Source organism: Sciurus vulgaris (genome assembly GCF_902686455.1).
Source record: "Sciurus vulgaris genome assembly, chromosome: 3".
Classification (NCBI taxonomy): Eukaryota; Metazoa; Chordata; class Mammalia; order Rodentia; family Sciuridae; genus Sciurus; species Sciurus vulgaris.
This window is the reverse complement of record NC_136463.1, coordinates 39,123,825-39,138,801: the sequence shown is the minus strand read 5'-3', so window position 1 is coordinate 39,138,801 and position 14,977 is coordinate 39,123,825. Positions and strand designations below refer to the sequence as shown.

The following is a 14,977-nucleotide window of genomic DNA, read 5'->3' as shown; positions in this document are numbered from 1 at the left end:
GACTAGAAATGCATTATGTTTCCAAGTAGTTCACTCTATTTTCTGACAGCTCTGTTAGACATAGCTTCCTCATTTTCAGCTGCAATTTCTCTCCCCATAACTTTCACTGCGGGGACCCATAGCACAAGTCTCACTGATTTTGAACCAGCAGACTCTATAGTTTCACAACTTCCAGTCTCATTGATGTTACTTGAAAGCTGATAACAACCAGGAAATGTTAGCTTTCTGAGATTCTAGATCCATTTGAATATCTTTCCACACTTCCTAGAATTTCTCATTCATTTTCTTTTACAAGTTTCTCCGTAGTTACTATTATAGTAAGCCCTTCATGCTCTCAGACATACACTGCACCTAAAATAAATGAGATTTTAAAAACTATTTTTTTTTTTTTTTTTTTTTTACCTGATGCTCCTCTGTTTCCTCCTGATGTTTCAGTTCCACATCTGGCTGCAGTCTGAGTGTTTGCCTTCTGCCACGGTTGCTGTTGCCCTGTGATATCAGCCTGGGAGGAGCAGGAACTCTGCCAGACTCCCCTAGTTGTCATACGTTGACCCACTGAGGAAGGCTGATAAGGACTCAAGAAGAGCTTATGTCAGGGCAGATTAGCAGGCCAGGGGCTGACCTCAGGGAGTGAATCAGGTCCTTGCCATAGGGAAAATTCCGGGGTTTTCAAGTAAGCAGCCAAAGTTGAATTACAACCTCTAAGTGAATGAGCATCAGTTCCACACATTAGCAAGCACCTTCTGCCCTGGTTAATTTTGTTGCCAAGCTCTACATTCATTTTAAATTAGGCTGCTCTGTACATATTCATTGTGAGCAATATTAACTTACTTCATTACTTTCCAAATTTGATATTTTATTCTGCTTACTTCTCTTTCTCCTATTCTTCCTCTTTGATAGGCATAAGACCCAGCCTAGTTAAATGCACACAGATGAGGAGGTGACTGTCCCTGGCTTGAATGATTATAGGTAGTTTTTCATTTAATTTCTCTTTTTTCCCTTTTTATCTTCAACTATACTATTATTGGTATCAGATTTGCTATTTTGCTGCTGCCATTATTTTGCCTCCCCACACCACTTTACAACCCAGATTGTTAGCCCTAGAACTTCCTAGCCAGTAATTGGTCCAGATTGTGAGTCACGAACCTCCTCGCCAGCCATTGGTCTGTTGTTATTAGCTCGGGAAATTCCACTACTTAAGAATGGCTCCCCTGCCATTTTCTTTCTCTCTCTCTCTCTCTCTCTCTCACACACACCCTGCGGGCAGACACTCTGCCTGTCCACTTAATAAAATCTCTTGCGTGAGTTCCTGTATCTGGAGTGGTTTCTGGGTGCTTTCAACTATAATTTTTAAAATGGTTCACAATAAGCATGAATCATTTTTCAATTTTTAAAAAATTTGTTCTAATTAGTTGTACATGACAGTAGAATGCATTTATACCTTTGATAAATCATACATAAATGGAGTCTAATTTCTCATTTTTCTGATTGTACATATTGTAGGATCACATCGGTCATGCAGTCATATATGTACATGAGGTAATGATGTCTGCCACTCTACTAGCTTTCCTACCCCAAACCCCTCCCCTCCCTTCACTCCCCTCTACCTAATAATATAAAGTAACTCTTCTTCCCTAGCCCTACCTCCCCCCCCCTTATTGTGAATTAGCATCCGCCTATCAGAGAAAACATTTGACCTTTGGTTTTGGGGTTTGGCTTATTTTGCTTAGCATGATATTCTCCAACTCCATCCATTTACCAGCAAATGCCATAATTTCAGTCTTCTTTAAAACTGAGTAATATTCCATTATAGTGTGTGAGTGTGTGTATATATATATACAATCACATTTTCTTATTCATTCATCTGTTGAAGGGCACCTAGGTTGGTTCTATAGTTTAGCTATTGTGAATTGAGCTGCTATAAACATTGACGTGACTGCGCCACTGTAGTATGCTAATTTCATTTTATTTATTTTTTATGTTTTAGTTGTGGATGGATACAATACCTTTGTTTTATTTATTTACTTTTATGTGATACTGAGGATCAAACCCAGTGCCTCATACATGCTAGGCAAGCGCTCTACCACTGAGTCACAACCCCAGCCCACTGATTTTAAGTCCTTTAGGTATAAATCAAGGAGTGGGATAACTGGGTCACATGGTGGTTCCATTCCAAGTTTTCTGAGGAATGTCCATACTGCTTTGCATAATGGTCGCACCATTTTGCATTTCTGCCAGCAATATATGAGTGTACCTTTTCCCCCACATCCTCGCCAACATTTATTGTTGTTTGTATTCTTGATAATTGTCATTCTGATTAGAGTGAGGTGAAATCTTAGAGTAGTTTTTATTTGCATTTCTCTAATTGCTAGAGATGTTGAACATTTTTTCATATATTTGTTGATCAATTATTTATCTTCTGTGAAGTGTCTGTTCATTTCCTTAGCCCATTTATTGATTGGGTTGTTTGTTTTTATAATTGAAAAATTAAACAATTGAGAATCAGGCATTTCATTTGGTGATGTTGACTGAACTGTTTCAATCTTCTTGTAGTGGGCTAAATAATGGTCTCCCATTATCGGTGTTGCTATGCACTGGTAAATGTTACCTTATAAGGAACGATGGTCTTGGCAGATGTGATTAAGGATCTTGAGATGGAGAAATGGAGATTATCCTGGATTACTTGGTGGATCCTAAATACTGTCATAAATGTCCTCATAAAAGGGAGATGGAGAGTTGATATACACAAGACAGGAACAGGCAATGTGATCACAGAGACAAAGTTTGAAGTGATACAGCCGCAAGCAAGGGAATACTAGCAGTCACTGGAAACAGGAAGAAAGTAGGAATGGAGTCTCCTATAGAGCTTTTAGAGACACCTTGATTTCAGCCTAGTTAAACTGATCTGGAAAGACCTATAAATTTTTTTTTATTTTATTTTTTTAAGCCACTAAGTTCATGGTAATTTGTTATGGCATCCACAGGAAACTAATACACTTCTCTCTCTGTAAATCAAACCAGCCAAACAATTCTATTTTTCTGCTTGAATTTGTTTACAATGAAGTGACATTCTTAAATAGGCCTCTGGACATACTTATTTTATCTTATCTTTTTGTTAACCTGAGGTTAGTACCCCTATGAAGCTCTGCTTTGCTGGCACACCTCTCTGCACATGTTTGACAGAATGGAGTTTCCAGGATAGGAGGCAGAATGGATGCCATGACATGATCAGTAAAGGAACACAATAAGCTCCTACAGCTTGCTCTCAGCTTCAACTTTAACTTCATGCCACTTCTGAATCCAGTCTCACTTTTGGTCCTACCACCTATTTTAATTCTCAGTCTTACTCCTGCACTGAAATCCCTCTGCAATTATTTACTTTTAGAAGGGTAAAAATGGTTACCACTTGCTAGAAATGTGCTTCCTAGATGCAAGGGACCTTGCTGAGAGCTGTACACACTGCATGGAAACTGAGATTACATGGCCAGCGAATGGAAGCCCTGGGCTTCAAAACCAAATTGAATTCAAATGACCTTACTCTGGGGCTAGAGATACAGCTCAGTTGGTAGAGTGCTTGCTTACTTTGCATGCACAAGGCTCTGGGTTCAATCCCCAGCACCACAAAAAAAAACAAAACAACAACAAATGAACTTACTCCTCTTGCAGGCTTTCAGGTGTGGGCTTCTGGGTTGCTTGGCAGCTTTCAAAATCAGAAGTTTCCTTTCCCTTTTCCTTCTCAGTCAAGGAGGAACATCAAAACTATGAACTGAATTGTTGCTCCTTCCTTTCTCTCCTGCTGAGTAGTGTGGGGGATCAAATCAGCCAAATGGGGCATAATGTGGACAATGAGCAAAGGGGGTTTCTTTTCCTTCTTCTAAGTTTCTTAGTTAAGTCCCCTGGATATGAATAGTTAGGCTGTCAGGCCAGAAGCACCTCACATCTCGGCTTTGATATCTCTAAAGCAAATGTTCCTGATATAAAACAACTTGAAATCAGTAGCTTGGAGAGTGCTTCCCCACTCACCCCTTGGTCTTGGGAAAATTATCTAGCATGCTGTATCATCAAATTGACTAAAAACAAGAATCCCTAATTTGTTTAAGATGTGTTAATTCACTAGTTATTTCGGTTTATCGGCAATGATTATTATGCATAGCCTGCATGTTCATCAAAGAGAAGCTGTCAAATACCTGCTGAAGAGGGAGGGTTGGTCTCCTGATGGCCAGGTGCCTCCATCTCACCCTCAATTCTTTCAGAGAGATGACTAGAAGACTGTAGAGAGAAGAGTGACCAAGAACAATAGTCCTGGCTCCACAATGCCACCACCTGACTCTGGGTTAGAAAACTTCCATTTATTTTTTCATCTTGTCAGCTACTTTGAGATACATAGGGTGTTCAAATCCTAGTCCTCCTACATTCTAGCTATTAGACCTGCATTAAACTAATCTAAGCCTCAGGGACTTTCCGTGTAAATTGGAGATAATAATAGTGCCTCTGCACAAAGTAATGTGAGAATAACATGATACAACACACACAAAGAGCCAGGTGTGGTGTCAGGCATATAATGTCAGCTTTCATTCAGGAATCAATTATTGAGGGGCTGGGTTTGTGGTTCAGTGGTAGAGCACTTGCCTAGCACGTGTGAGGCACTGGGTTCGATCCTCAGCACCACATATAAATAAATAAAATGAAGGTATTGTGTCCACCTACAACTAAAAAACATTTTTAAAAAAGAATCAATTAATGAGTGATTACTACCTTCCAAACATGGTTTTGTGCTCTGGGGCTACACACCAAAATAAAAACTGCCATTTAGTGACTGCCTCATTTGGACCAAATATGAAAATTTCATTCTCCCAGATGATTCTCATAACAATTTACAAGACATTCATTATTTCCATTCTTATAAATGACAAAATAGTTCAGCAAGATAAATAAAGCTCAAGATTACTCATCTAGTAAGTAACAGAACTGGGATTTGAACACTAATCTATCTAAATCCAAAGCCCATCTATTAACATTCTGTCACATAGCCTTACTGATAGCTGGAGGTATAAGACACACCTCCTATTCACAATCTAAAGAGGGAAAACATGTATTAAACAATACATAATAATAATAAATAACATCAACTGAGAACTCTATGTACTAGGCATTATATGTATTCATCTTATGACACCTCTGTGAAGCAGACGTTGTTATCACCCTCTTATTCTTTTTACAGATAGGAAAACTGAAGTACCTAGTTTAAGTTGCTTGCCCATATAATCCCATGTGCATGACCAATGCACTCTAGAGTCACTCTAGAGCTAGCAATGTATAAACAGTGTACACTGGGTATCCTGAGAAGTGACAATAACTATGACAATAAATATGAGAATCAGAAAAGATCTCCCAAATGACATGTGTGAACTGGAACCTGTAAGGAAGGAAGCACTAGGCTGAGAAACGAAGATAGAGGAAAAAAGTACAAGGAAGGTTCTGAATATTCTCTATTCTTTCTTTCCCTCCCTCCCTTCCTTCCTTCCTTCCTTCCTTCCTCTCTTCCTTTCTCTCTCTCTCTCTCTCTCTCTCTCTCTCTCTCTCTCTCTCTCTCTCTCTCTCTCTCTCTCTCTCTCTCTCTTTTTCTTTTCTTCCTTTCCCCTACCCCAGTGTTGGGGATTGAACACAAGGCCTAATGCATGCTAGGCAAGTGCTCTCCCACTGAGCTACATCCAGCCCCTATTTTGTTTTGTTTTTAAGACAGGGCCCCACTATGTTACCTAGGCTGGCCTCAAACTCCAGATTCTGGCACCTCAGCCTCCTGAGTGTCTGGGATCTCAGACACACACCACCACTGCACCCAGCTTCCCTTTTATTTCTTAATATCCTTTTGCCCATCACTGTCTGACACTCATCACAATCCTCATCTGCCTTTTCTTTGCCACCTCTCCATTTCAACTGCTAGTCTCATTGAGGCTCTTCTTACTTTCACCTTGAGATGTCTTCCCCTGCTTTCACTTTTTGCTCCCCTCACCTTTTTTTAAATTAAAATATTTTTTATTTTTGCAGACTGCATTTTGATTCATTGTACATAAATGGGATACAACTTTTCATTTCTGTGGTTGTACACAATGTAGATTCACACCATTCATGTAATCATACATATACATAGGGTAATACTATCTATTTCATTCTACTCTTTTTGCCCCTCCCACCCCATTTTCCTCTACACTATCCAAAGTTTCTTTGCTCCCCTTTAATCTAAACCCAGTTGTAAACTGAGTTTCCTTAAGTACAATTCTGATCACCCAACTCCTTGGCCTCTGAAATCTTCAATTCTCCTACTTTCTCCACAATAGTATGAAATACACAACCAACCAGCTAATATCCTTAGCAAAGTCTTAGCTGTGTTTTCTTCTACCATTTTTCTTTAATACTAACACTGGTCCTTAAATTTGGTATGACTCAGAATCACCCCTGGAGTTCTTATTAAAAATATGCATGACTGGACAGAACCCCAGAATATGATTGGACAACTCTGGGTTGGGTGCCACACATTTTTTTTTTTTTTTTTCTGTTTTCTTTTTACTTTGGAGGATATCTGTATGACTGATAGGTGTTTCTAACTCAGAATTTTATTTATTTTTTGGGTGCCCGGAATTGAACCCAGTGTTTTATTTTTTTGTTTTGTTTTGTTTTTTTAACCACTGAGTCACATCTTCAGTCATTTTTATTTTGAGACAAGATCTCACTATATTGCTTAGGGTCTCACGTAATTGCTGAGGCTGGCTTTGAACTTGTGATCCTCCTGCCTCAGCCTCCCAGGTTGCTGGGATTACAGGCATGTGCCACCACACCCGGTTTAACTTATAGAATTTTGAGAAATTCGGAGTTTGAATTGTTCCTTCTCCCAGAATCTCCTAATTCTCAAATCTTGTCCATCCTTCAAGACCCAGAAGAAATGGCACCTCTCCTAGGCAAGTCTTTTCCGCTTGCCTTCCTACGACTTTTGTATTTAGTTGCACTTTTGGGGAAGGCAGGTACCGGGGATTGAACCCAGGGGCACTTAACCACTGAGCCACATCCCCAGCCCTATTTTATATTTATTTAGAGACAGGGTCTCACTGAGCTGCTTAGTGCCCCGGTTTGCTGAGGCTGGCTTTGAACTCACAATCCTCCTGCCTCAGCCACCTTAGCCGCTGGGATTACAGGCCTGCGCCACCGCTACCAGTTATAGCTGCACTTTTCTTGTGGCACCTTTTTCCTTTTCTTTTATAAGTGTCCAAAAGCCCGGCCACCCAATGAGTTCTGCCTGGACAGAGAGGGGCACCTTCATCTTTTGGGTCACTGCAATTCCTAGTTTCAGGCGGGAACCTAGGCAAGCACAATATTTACTGGAGTGTGGGATCAATATCTAAATCAATGGTTTTTCCTGCAAGCCTAAGGCACACATACACTAACAACCTCGCAGGAGGCTCTTTCCCCATTGTGAAACGTCAAGGTCAAGGCAAAAATTATTCTGCCTAACAGTGGCCCCGATATCCGATTGCAGGGAATTGTACTCTGGGTAAAAACTGCTGCGAGAACAGAGGCTACGTAGAAAGGGGACAGAAAAGGCACTTCCGCCACCCTGCCTGCCTCGGCCTCCGATTGGCTGCTCTTCATGCTAGCCCCGCCTTATGATCGCTCACGGGACCTATAGTAGTCTCTGGATTGGTTGTCTGACCAGGGGCCAGGGACTGTGGGATGCCGGTCCTGCAGCTAGGCGGAGAGAAGAGGACGCGGGAAGCAGCCATGGTAGAGGATGGAGAGTTTGGGGCTTGATTGCCATCGTTCTCCGTAGGCGGGGATGTGCCTGCTGGGACTTTAGGCCGTAGGGGGTTTAGGTTCGGAAGGCGGGTTGGGGATTCCTGCTTGGGCGTTTGGTTCAAGCCTTACTTCTGTTAACCCCCAAGGACAGCTTCAGTTTTCTTGAAGTTGGCGGGGCTTGGACCTTAACTTTGTTTTATTTGAGAATCTACTGCGTGTAAACCTGGTTGCCCTGCGGAGTGCAGAGCGCCGCGAGCTAGAGGGTGTGGGGAACTAGGGCTTGGAGATGCTTGAGGTATGGTCCTTACCCACATCACATGTTGGAGGTAAGTCCTCTTTATAAATTGTGCTACTGCTTTTTTAATCCAGAAGTTTAGGCTGTGAATTAAACGCTCATAGGCTGAATTAAACGTTCATTTACTGAACTCCAAGTACCATTTACGGAAAACAGGCCTGATTCTTTAGGAATTCATGATCGGACTGGTGGGAGACAGGGCAGAAAACGTGAACAGGTGAATAATTGGCAGGTGATGCGTGCTGTGGTGGAAGAAAGCGCTGTGGGAGTCGGAGGAAGGGGTGACGAAATAGAAAAGGTGACATTTGAGTAATCCTAAAATTGAAAGTAGGGGTTCTCCCCATTGGAAGGAATAGGGGAAGGCACCCCAGTGTAGCAGAGTATACAGAGGCAGAGAAGTTAGGAAAATGTACCTGCTGTGTATGACTGGAGCAAAGCTTGAATTCCATGTTAGGATGTCTATCTGGATCTTAAAACACAAAGTGAGACAGGTTCCACAAAATAGGTACTCGCATGCATCTATAATTCAGAAGAAGGACAGATACTTGCTTTTGGACAGATGGCTTTATGCAGAAGGTATCATTTTAGAGGATCACAAAATGGAGAGGTGGGATTTAAATATGGAAAGGATTTCTACTAAGGGAAATAAGAAATTTCTGGATGGAAGGTACAAAGTCAAATAGCAGATTTAAGAATTTAAGAACAATATGGGTTGGGTAGACTGTAAAGTACAAGTTAGGGTTATGGTGTTAAAGATAAATCTGGGTCTGTTTGGTTTTGGTTTTGGTGCTGGGGATTGAACTCAGGGCTTCATGCATGGGTCAGCTTTGAAACATCGAGAATGCCAGCATAGCAGTTTGGATTTTATTTCCTGGACCATGGAGAGCAATTGAATGCTTGTAATGGAATACTCACATCTCCATATTTTAAGGTTAGTGAGTGTGTGTGTGTTGGATGGGAGAAAAACTGGAGTCAGTCTGGTCTGGTAGAAGAAACAAAATCAGGCTGTCATGGACTGGGGTTGTAGCTCCGTGTTAGAGCGCTGGCCTAGCACATGTGAAGCACTGGGTTCAATCTTCAGCACCACATAAAATAAATATATTAATTAAAGGAATTGTGTCGATCTACATTTTAAAATATTTTTTTAAAACTCAGGAAGGCATTGGTTGAGAGCTTGGGATTCCTCACAGATTTCATAATTTTAGGCAGATTTGTGTAAATTAAGCTCAGTCCCCCCCTACCCCATTTATAACACACTTGCTTCACTTGTAAGGGACGAACAGCTAAAGAGTGAAGCATAGTCCCTGTTTAACAGGCTCCTAGTTAGATCCTGTCTCCTTATAGAGCTTAGTTACTAAATGTCGAACATAGATCAAAAGCTCTCAGTTTTTAACTATGGAGTATCAGTCTATTGACATTTTATACACAGAGGAAGTAACTATATGGTCAATCCAGAATTGTAATTTAGATACTGACAAAATGATGTTAAATATGTGGAGAAAGCAACTTTGTGATGCTGGTACTTTTCCATGTCAGCAATAGTATACAATCAGAAAGTATCATTTGAAATATTAGAACATTCTTGTATAAAAATTTTGTGACTATATTTTTGTGTGTTTTAGAGACAGGGTCTTGACTGGCCTCTAATTCCTGGCCTCACGTGATTGGAATTCCTGCCTTAGCCTCTCAGGTAGCTGGGACCACAGGCATGTGTCACCATGCCCAGCATTGTGATTTTTATCTTTCCTGGTAGCAGAATTATAAATTGAATTTTATATTAAATGAACTAGACTTTATAATTTAGCAGAAAGTCTTTTCTAAAGCTTCCGCTTTAGAACTTGGCTATAAATTCTTAACAAACATCCCTGAGATTTTATCATGCATGAAGTTGGGGCTCTTTTAAATAAAAAGTGTTTCTGAATGGTAAATGGTTCTCTACTTTCCTCTGCTTCAAAATAAAAAAGCGCCCTCCAAAACAAAACTTGGTCAAGTTTGCATTTTTGTATAACAGAGTTACTGAAAGCGTAGTAAAGAGAAAATATTTGAAAACCCATGATTGAAAAATATCTAAAAGGAAGCTTCAATGTTTTTCATAGGTAAGCCTAAATTTTCTTGGATGTGAAGAGGGCATTCAGCTGTTTTTAGGTAATTCGAGAAGGTTAAATGCAATGATGCAATGATGAGTGAAGTATAGACTGACCTGGTATTGCCATTGCTTCAGTGTTGGCTTTGACCAGGGTATGATCCCTTAATCTTCTCTCTGAGCTGATTCTGGTTGTGGTTCTAGTCTGTTGGGATATTAGTTTTATCATTAAGTTTGTTTCTTTGATAACCGTTTGAATTACTGATATTTTCTGATTTTTCTTCTTAGGTTGAGGTGGAAAATCTGGATTTGAAATCTTCATGAAGGACTGCATCATTTCAATCCTGAATTTGAATCAGTTCCCTTATTGACTGTATGAAAAATGTTTTAATTAGCTATTGTATTTGTTTTGGTAAAACCTTTAAGGTTTTACAAAATTTTTAAAAAATCCATTATACTCTTTTTGTTGTGTATAATAATTTTAACATTTTAAAATCCATAGGATAGCTATTCCATTTTAAAATTTAGCAGTATTATTTTTATGCTATCAGAGAATGTACTCTGAGTTGCTAAAATGAGGAAAGGATTAGTAAAACACCTATCTAAGCAAAGTCACTTAAATTATTTTTATCCATCCTCTTCTATTAATGATTTTTTTTTTTTTTTAAACCCATGTTTTCACCAGCCTGCTAATCCAATGGCATAAATTTTCACATACAGGCTTAAGTGTTTCTATAGTTTCTGAGACAATGTATTTCACACAAGTCTGTAGGAACAGATGAAATTTGTTCTAATTTTTGGATTAACAAAACAGAAAAAAAGCAAAATGTTAATAATCAATACCAAAATACTCAAAAAGCCAAATGTGGTCTGAATGAAAATTTAATTTATAAACATGTTGAATAATCTTTTTTAAGTTTTCACATAATCATGAGAGCATGGAATAGTTTTTTGTCAGAAACATTTATTCTTAAAATTTACTTGAATGTTTCATAGAAACTTTAGTAATAACCAGAGAAATTCATACCAGTTGAACAAACTATTAATAGCAAGAGCTTATTAAAAGATGTTTTCATTACAGTTAGATAACGATTTTACATTATCTCTTCATGGCTTGTTAGCTTTGCTTTCACTTTGAAATTTTCAAACTATATAAATGCCTGTTTTTCTTCAACCAGTTTCCCAAGAAAGATATTTATGGCTCATAAAGGAATTTTCAAATGCTCATACACTATAGCAAATTAACAGATGGGTCACAGAATATGGAAGTAATTGTTTTGCTCAAGTTGTTTTGCCCTATAAAGAGCGTTTGTGAACTGGTTAAAACTCTACCTCACAGGGAGATAAATGCCTTTTCCAAAGAAGTCCTACTTCTCCCTCACCACCCATTTTATGAGGCCTAATCTGGGGTTTTCATGAGTGATTCTCTTATTCTTTAAGAAAGAGAAAAGTTTCTGTACTAATTTTTGTCCATCTCTATGTTGGGCCTCATATCTCCTATAATTTATTTTATTTTTGGCGGTGCTGGGGATTGAAGCCAGGGTCTATGTGCTTGGGAGGCAAGTACTCTACCAACTGAGCTACATCCCCAGCCCATCCCCTATAATCTTGATTTTCCCACTTCAGCTGGCTTGGTCAACTGTCAGAAGGGGTCTAGAGAACAGGCTAAAAGGTTAAGATCAAGTAGGTATGTTTTTTAAAGAAATCCATTTGGTTGTTTAAAATTAATACAGTTAATGAACTGGGGCAGAGAAGTATCAGTGCTATGTACCATGCTGAAAAACAACTCTGTGGCCTTATAGTGCAATACTTAGGTTATGAGATAAGATGCCAATCCCTTTAGTTCTCAGGAGAGTATAGTTTAATTAGATGTTGTACTTCTGTTGGATAACCTGTGATAGGACAAGCTTGGTGACTCCTCACATAATTAAACACACAGCGATAACAAAACACATAACCAGAGGTGGCAAGAACTGTATCGTTCACCCGAGTTTTACGGCACAAAGGGCACACAGTCTTCATTTTGGGTAACAGGGGAGAGTCAGAGTTGTAGTCCAGGTGTACAGGTGGTGGTGGAGTGGGCAGGGCAGTCAGTGATTTGATGGTTTCTTGATTTTCAGATGAGTACCACCAATCAAGGAACTGCAGGAAGAATACACCAACAGAAAGGCCAGTAGAGAGGGATAAGGCAACACCCCCCACAGCTTTCCTCAGAGCTGACTTTATCTTCTCACTAACACTGTTGGGAAAAGAGAACAAGGAAAGAGAAAAACTGTTTATCTGGATATAATCATAGGATGACCAAAATATAAATGCAGTTCCACACTTTTTATCAGAATTACTGGTTTGGGAATGGACTGGTTTGCTAGATCTGCATTCTGTCTCCTTTCAGATCTATTCTGAATGATTCCCTCCCTCTTTCTGACTCACAGTATGGACTGAACTTTTTTCAATAACAAAAGGTTCAAGTTTTGGGTTTTAAGAAAGAAATTAGTAGAGAATTTGATTATGTAGACTTTCTTGTGGAAGATAGTGCATCTAGGGAAAAAAAAAAAATTCAGGCTGGAGTGGTCGTGCAGTGGTAGAGCGCTTGCCTAGCGCATGTGAGGCACTGGGTTCAATCCTCTGTACCACACAAAAATAAATAAAATAAAGGTATTGTGTCCGTCTACAACAACAACAACAAAATTTTAAAAGGAAAAAAATTCACTTACAGAAATAACTCAGCAGTATTTAGGAATACACACACAGGAACTTGTAGGAGAACCCAAGCACTAGCTAGAAGTACAAAACAGTTTAGACTTGTATTGCTCTCTTAAATCTCAACTCCACCATCTTCTACTTGTGCAGCCCTCACCAAGGCACTTAGGGTTTGGTTTCCTCAGCTGTTCAATGGAGCAACATTTACTTCATTGGGTTGTGATCAGGCTTGAAAGTGTACATAAAGCAAGCACCTAGCCTGGGGCCTGGCACAGCAAGTATGACTAAAATGTACCTAATATGATGAGAAGGCTACCAAGGTGGCAGTCCTTGTTTTATGGACACAATAACTTTTCTATGACTTTATAAAACAAAAGAAGACTGAGGGAGGTAAATTCCATAAAATTGGGGTAAGATTTTAGATTTGTTAAAAGATGTTTTGGAAGTGTTAAGCCCTTACCTCCTGGCTGGTTGCTGCATGGTGCTGAGTTCAGCTGGTCTATGCTCCAGAGCTCTTATATCCTGAATTGTCAGTCGACCTAGCCGAACTCCAGCCAGCTTCAGCAAGGGTGAATGGTGCTGAGCTTTTCCTAGGATGTATCGAAGTTGTTGTACAAGAAACCAGCCTTCCCAGGCCATGTTAACAAATGGATAGGCTGCCAAAAAGGCTCTGTAAAATCGTTTCCAGTGGGAAGAAGGAGGATGAATGGAATATTCATCCTCTTCTCTCAGGCTAGAGACCAGCTTCTCTAGCTTCACTTTCAGATAGGGAAGAAGAACCAGGAACACAATTGATTTCCAAAGCTGTTTCTTGGGGAGGCCAGCACTGGCCAGTCTCTGCAACCTGGGAGAGTCCCCCATTATAACCCGCTTTAAGCCATAAAAGTTCTCAGAAAATGAGGCACTGGTTTTAGACAAATAATGCTGCTGGAGCAGAAAATCTAGCAGAGTAAAGATTTCATCAAACCACCTCCAAAGGAAGCCACATTGGGCAGGATTTGATTCTGCAAGAACCTAAAGCGAAAGAAATCAAATGAAATTCTATTACACAGCTACTATACTTGTATTTACATTTCTTCCTCCCCTTTATATTCTATTTGGTTTAAACAAGTCTTTTGGGGTCTAACAACATCCCTCAAGTGCTAGGTATTGAGTACAGGACTTCTTACTGATGGACAATTTAAGCCATGACATATGAATTATAAACAAATTGCTTATTCCAAAACCTAGACTGTCAGAACTGGTTTGGTTTTTACCCAATCGTCCCTGAAACCTTTCAGAATACCTTACCTTGACCACATGCTGCAGAGCAGGTCTCACTGCTGTCATTAAACTGTCCTGTGCTACCACCTCAAAGATGGATGGCTGGTCATCCGCCACAGAAGCAGTTGTGATGTGGGCTCCGTGCTCAGCCATAGTATCCTGTGTATACTGGGTTTCACTCTTTCCACAAACTCTCTAGTAAGCATGAACTTTTAAAGAAAAAATTTATCAAATGGGTGCTACGCCTCAAAGATAATCTTTCTGCATGACACCCGAAACTCCAAACTTGTTTTATGGGGAAATTCAACTAGGGGGAAAAGATCTCCTCTGCAGGGGAAGAGTGGAGGGATCTCAAAGTGAGGTTAAAAGGGAAGTTAGCTTCCGCACGCTGTTAAGTGATATGTAGGTAGGGGGTGACTTGTCAAATGCTGCACCCCACAGGGCAGAGCGAGACTGGGGGACAGATATGGGCCAAGGAGCGCTAGCCTCTCGACCTGCTGTCCTGGAGCTGCGAACCAGCGCCCCTCAATCGTGAGGGCTGAAAAGCCAGCTGGCTCTGAGGGATCACAAGTGCCACAGCGAGGGCTCGGGACGCAAGGACGGCTCAAGCTCTTGGCTATAAAGTACCCCTGTCGGCGCTCGTCCTTGCTCTCTGACCCCAGGCGAGGCGCAAAGTGCCCACGACGCCACGTTTGAAAGGACGTCTCGGCTTTATGACAGAAGCCGTACCCGGAAATAGAAGCCGCGAGGACCTCGGGGACGACAGGCGGAAGAAGCGCTCCAGCCCTAAACGCAGCAGCACTGAAACCGGAACAAGGGAACTCTATGACCTACACTGGCACTTCCGC

At 40.4% G+C, this 14,977-nt stretch overlaps 1 protein-coding gene and 1 long non-coding RNA gene across 5 annotated transcripts; one reads left to right on the top strand and one right to left on the bottom strand.

Annotated features, from left to right (window-relative positions):
* Positions 1-7,709: 7,709 nt before the first annotated feature.
* LOC306657503 lies at positions 7,710-10,634 on the top strand. The gene is made up of 3 exons (XR_013762812.1): positions 7,710-8,114; positions 8,890-9,014; positions 10,455-10,634. It is a non-coding gene; the product is annotated as an uncharacterized lncRNA (long non-coding RNA).
* A 494-nt stretch (positions 10,635-11,128) lies between these two features.
* PEX12 (peroxisomal biogenesis factor 12) lies at positions 11,129-14,918 on the bottom strand. Of its 4 annotated transcripts, none has more exons than XM_079133563.1 (4): positions 14,859-14,918; positions 14,157-14,338; positions 13,327-13,880; positions 11,129-12,405 (listed from the first exon to the last, which is right to left on the bottom strand). In XM_079133563.1, the coding sequence occupies exons 2-4, from the start codon at positions 14,280-14,282 to the stop codon at positions 12,006-12,008; spliced, it is 1,080 nt and encodes a 359-aa protein (XP_078989689.1). In that variant the 5' UTR covers positions 14,283-14,338; positions 14,859-14,918; the 3' UTR covers positions 11,129-12,005. The 4 variants fall into 4 exon arrangements, with proteins under 4 accessions (XP_078989689.1, XP_078989687.1, XP_078989688.1 ...); XM_079133561.1 differs by having other exon boundaries at positions 14,787-14,913; XM_079133562.1 differs by lacking the exon at positions 14,859-14,918 and adding an exon at positions 14,757-14,852.
* Between the last annotated feature and the right edge of the window lie 59 nt (positions 14,919-14,977).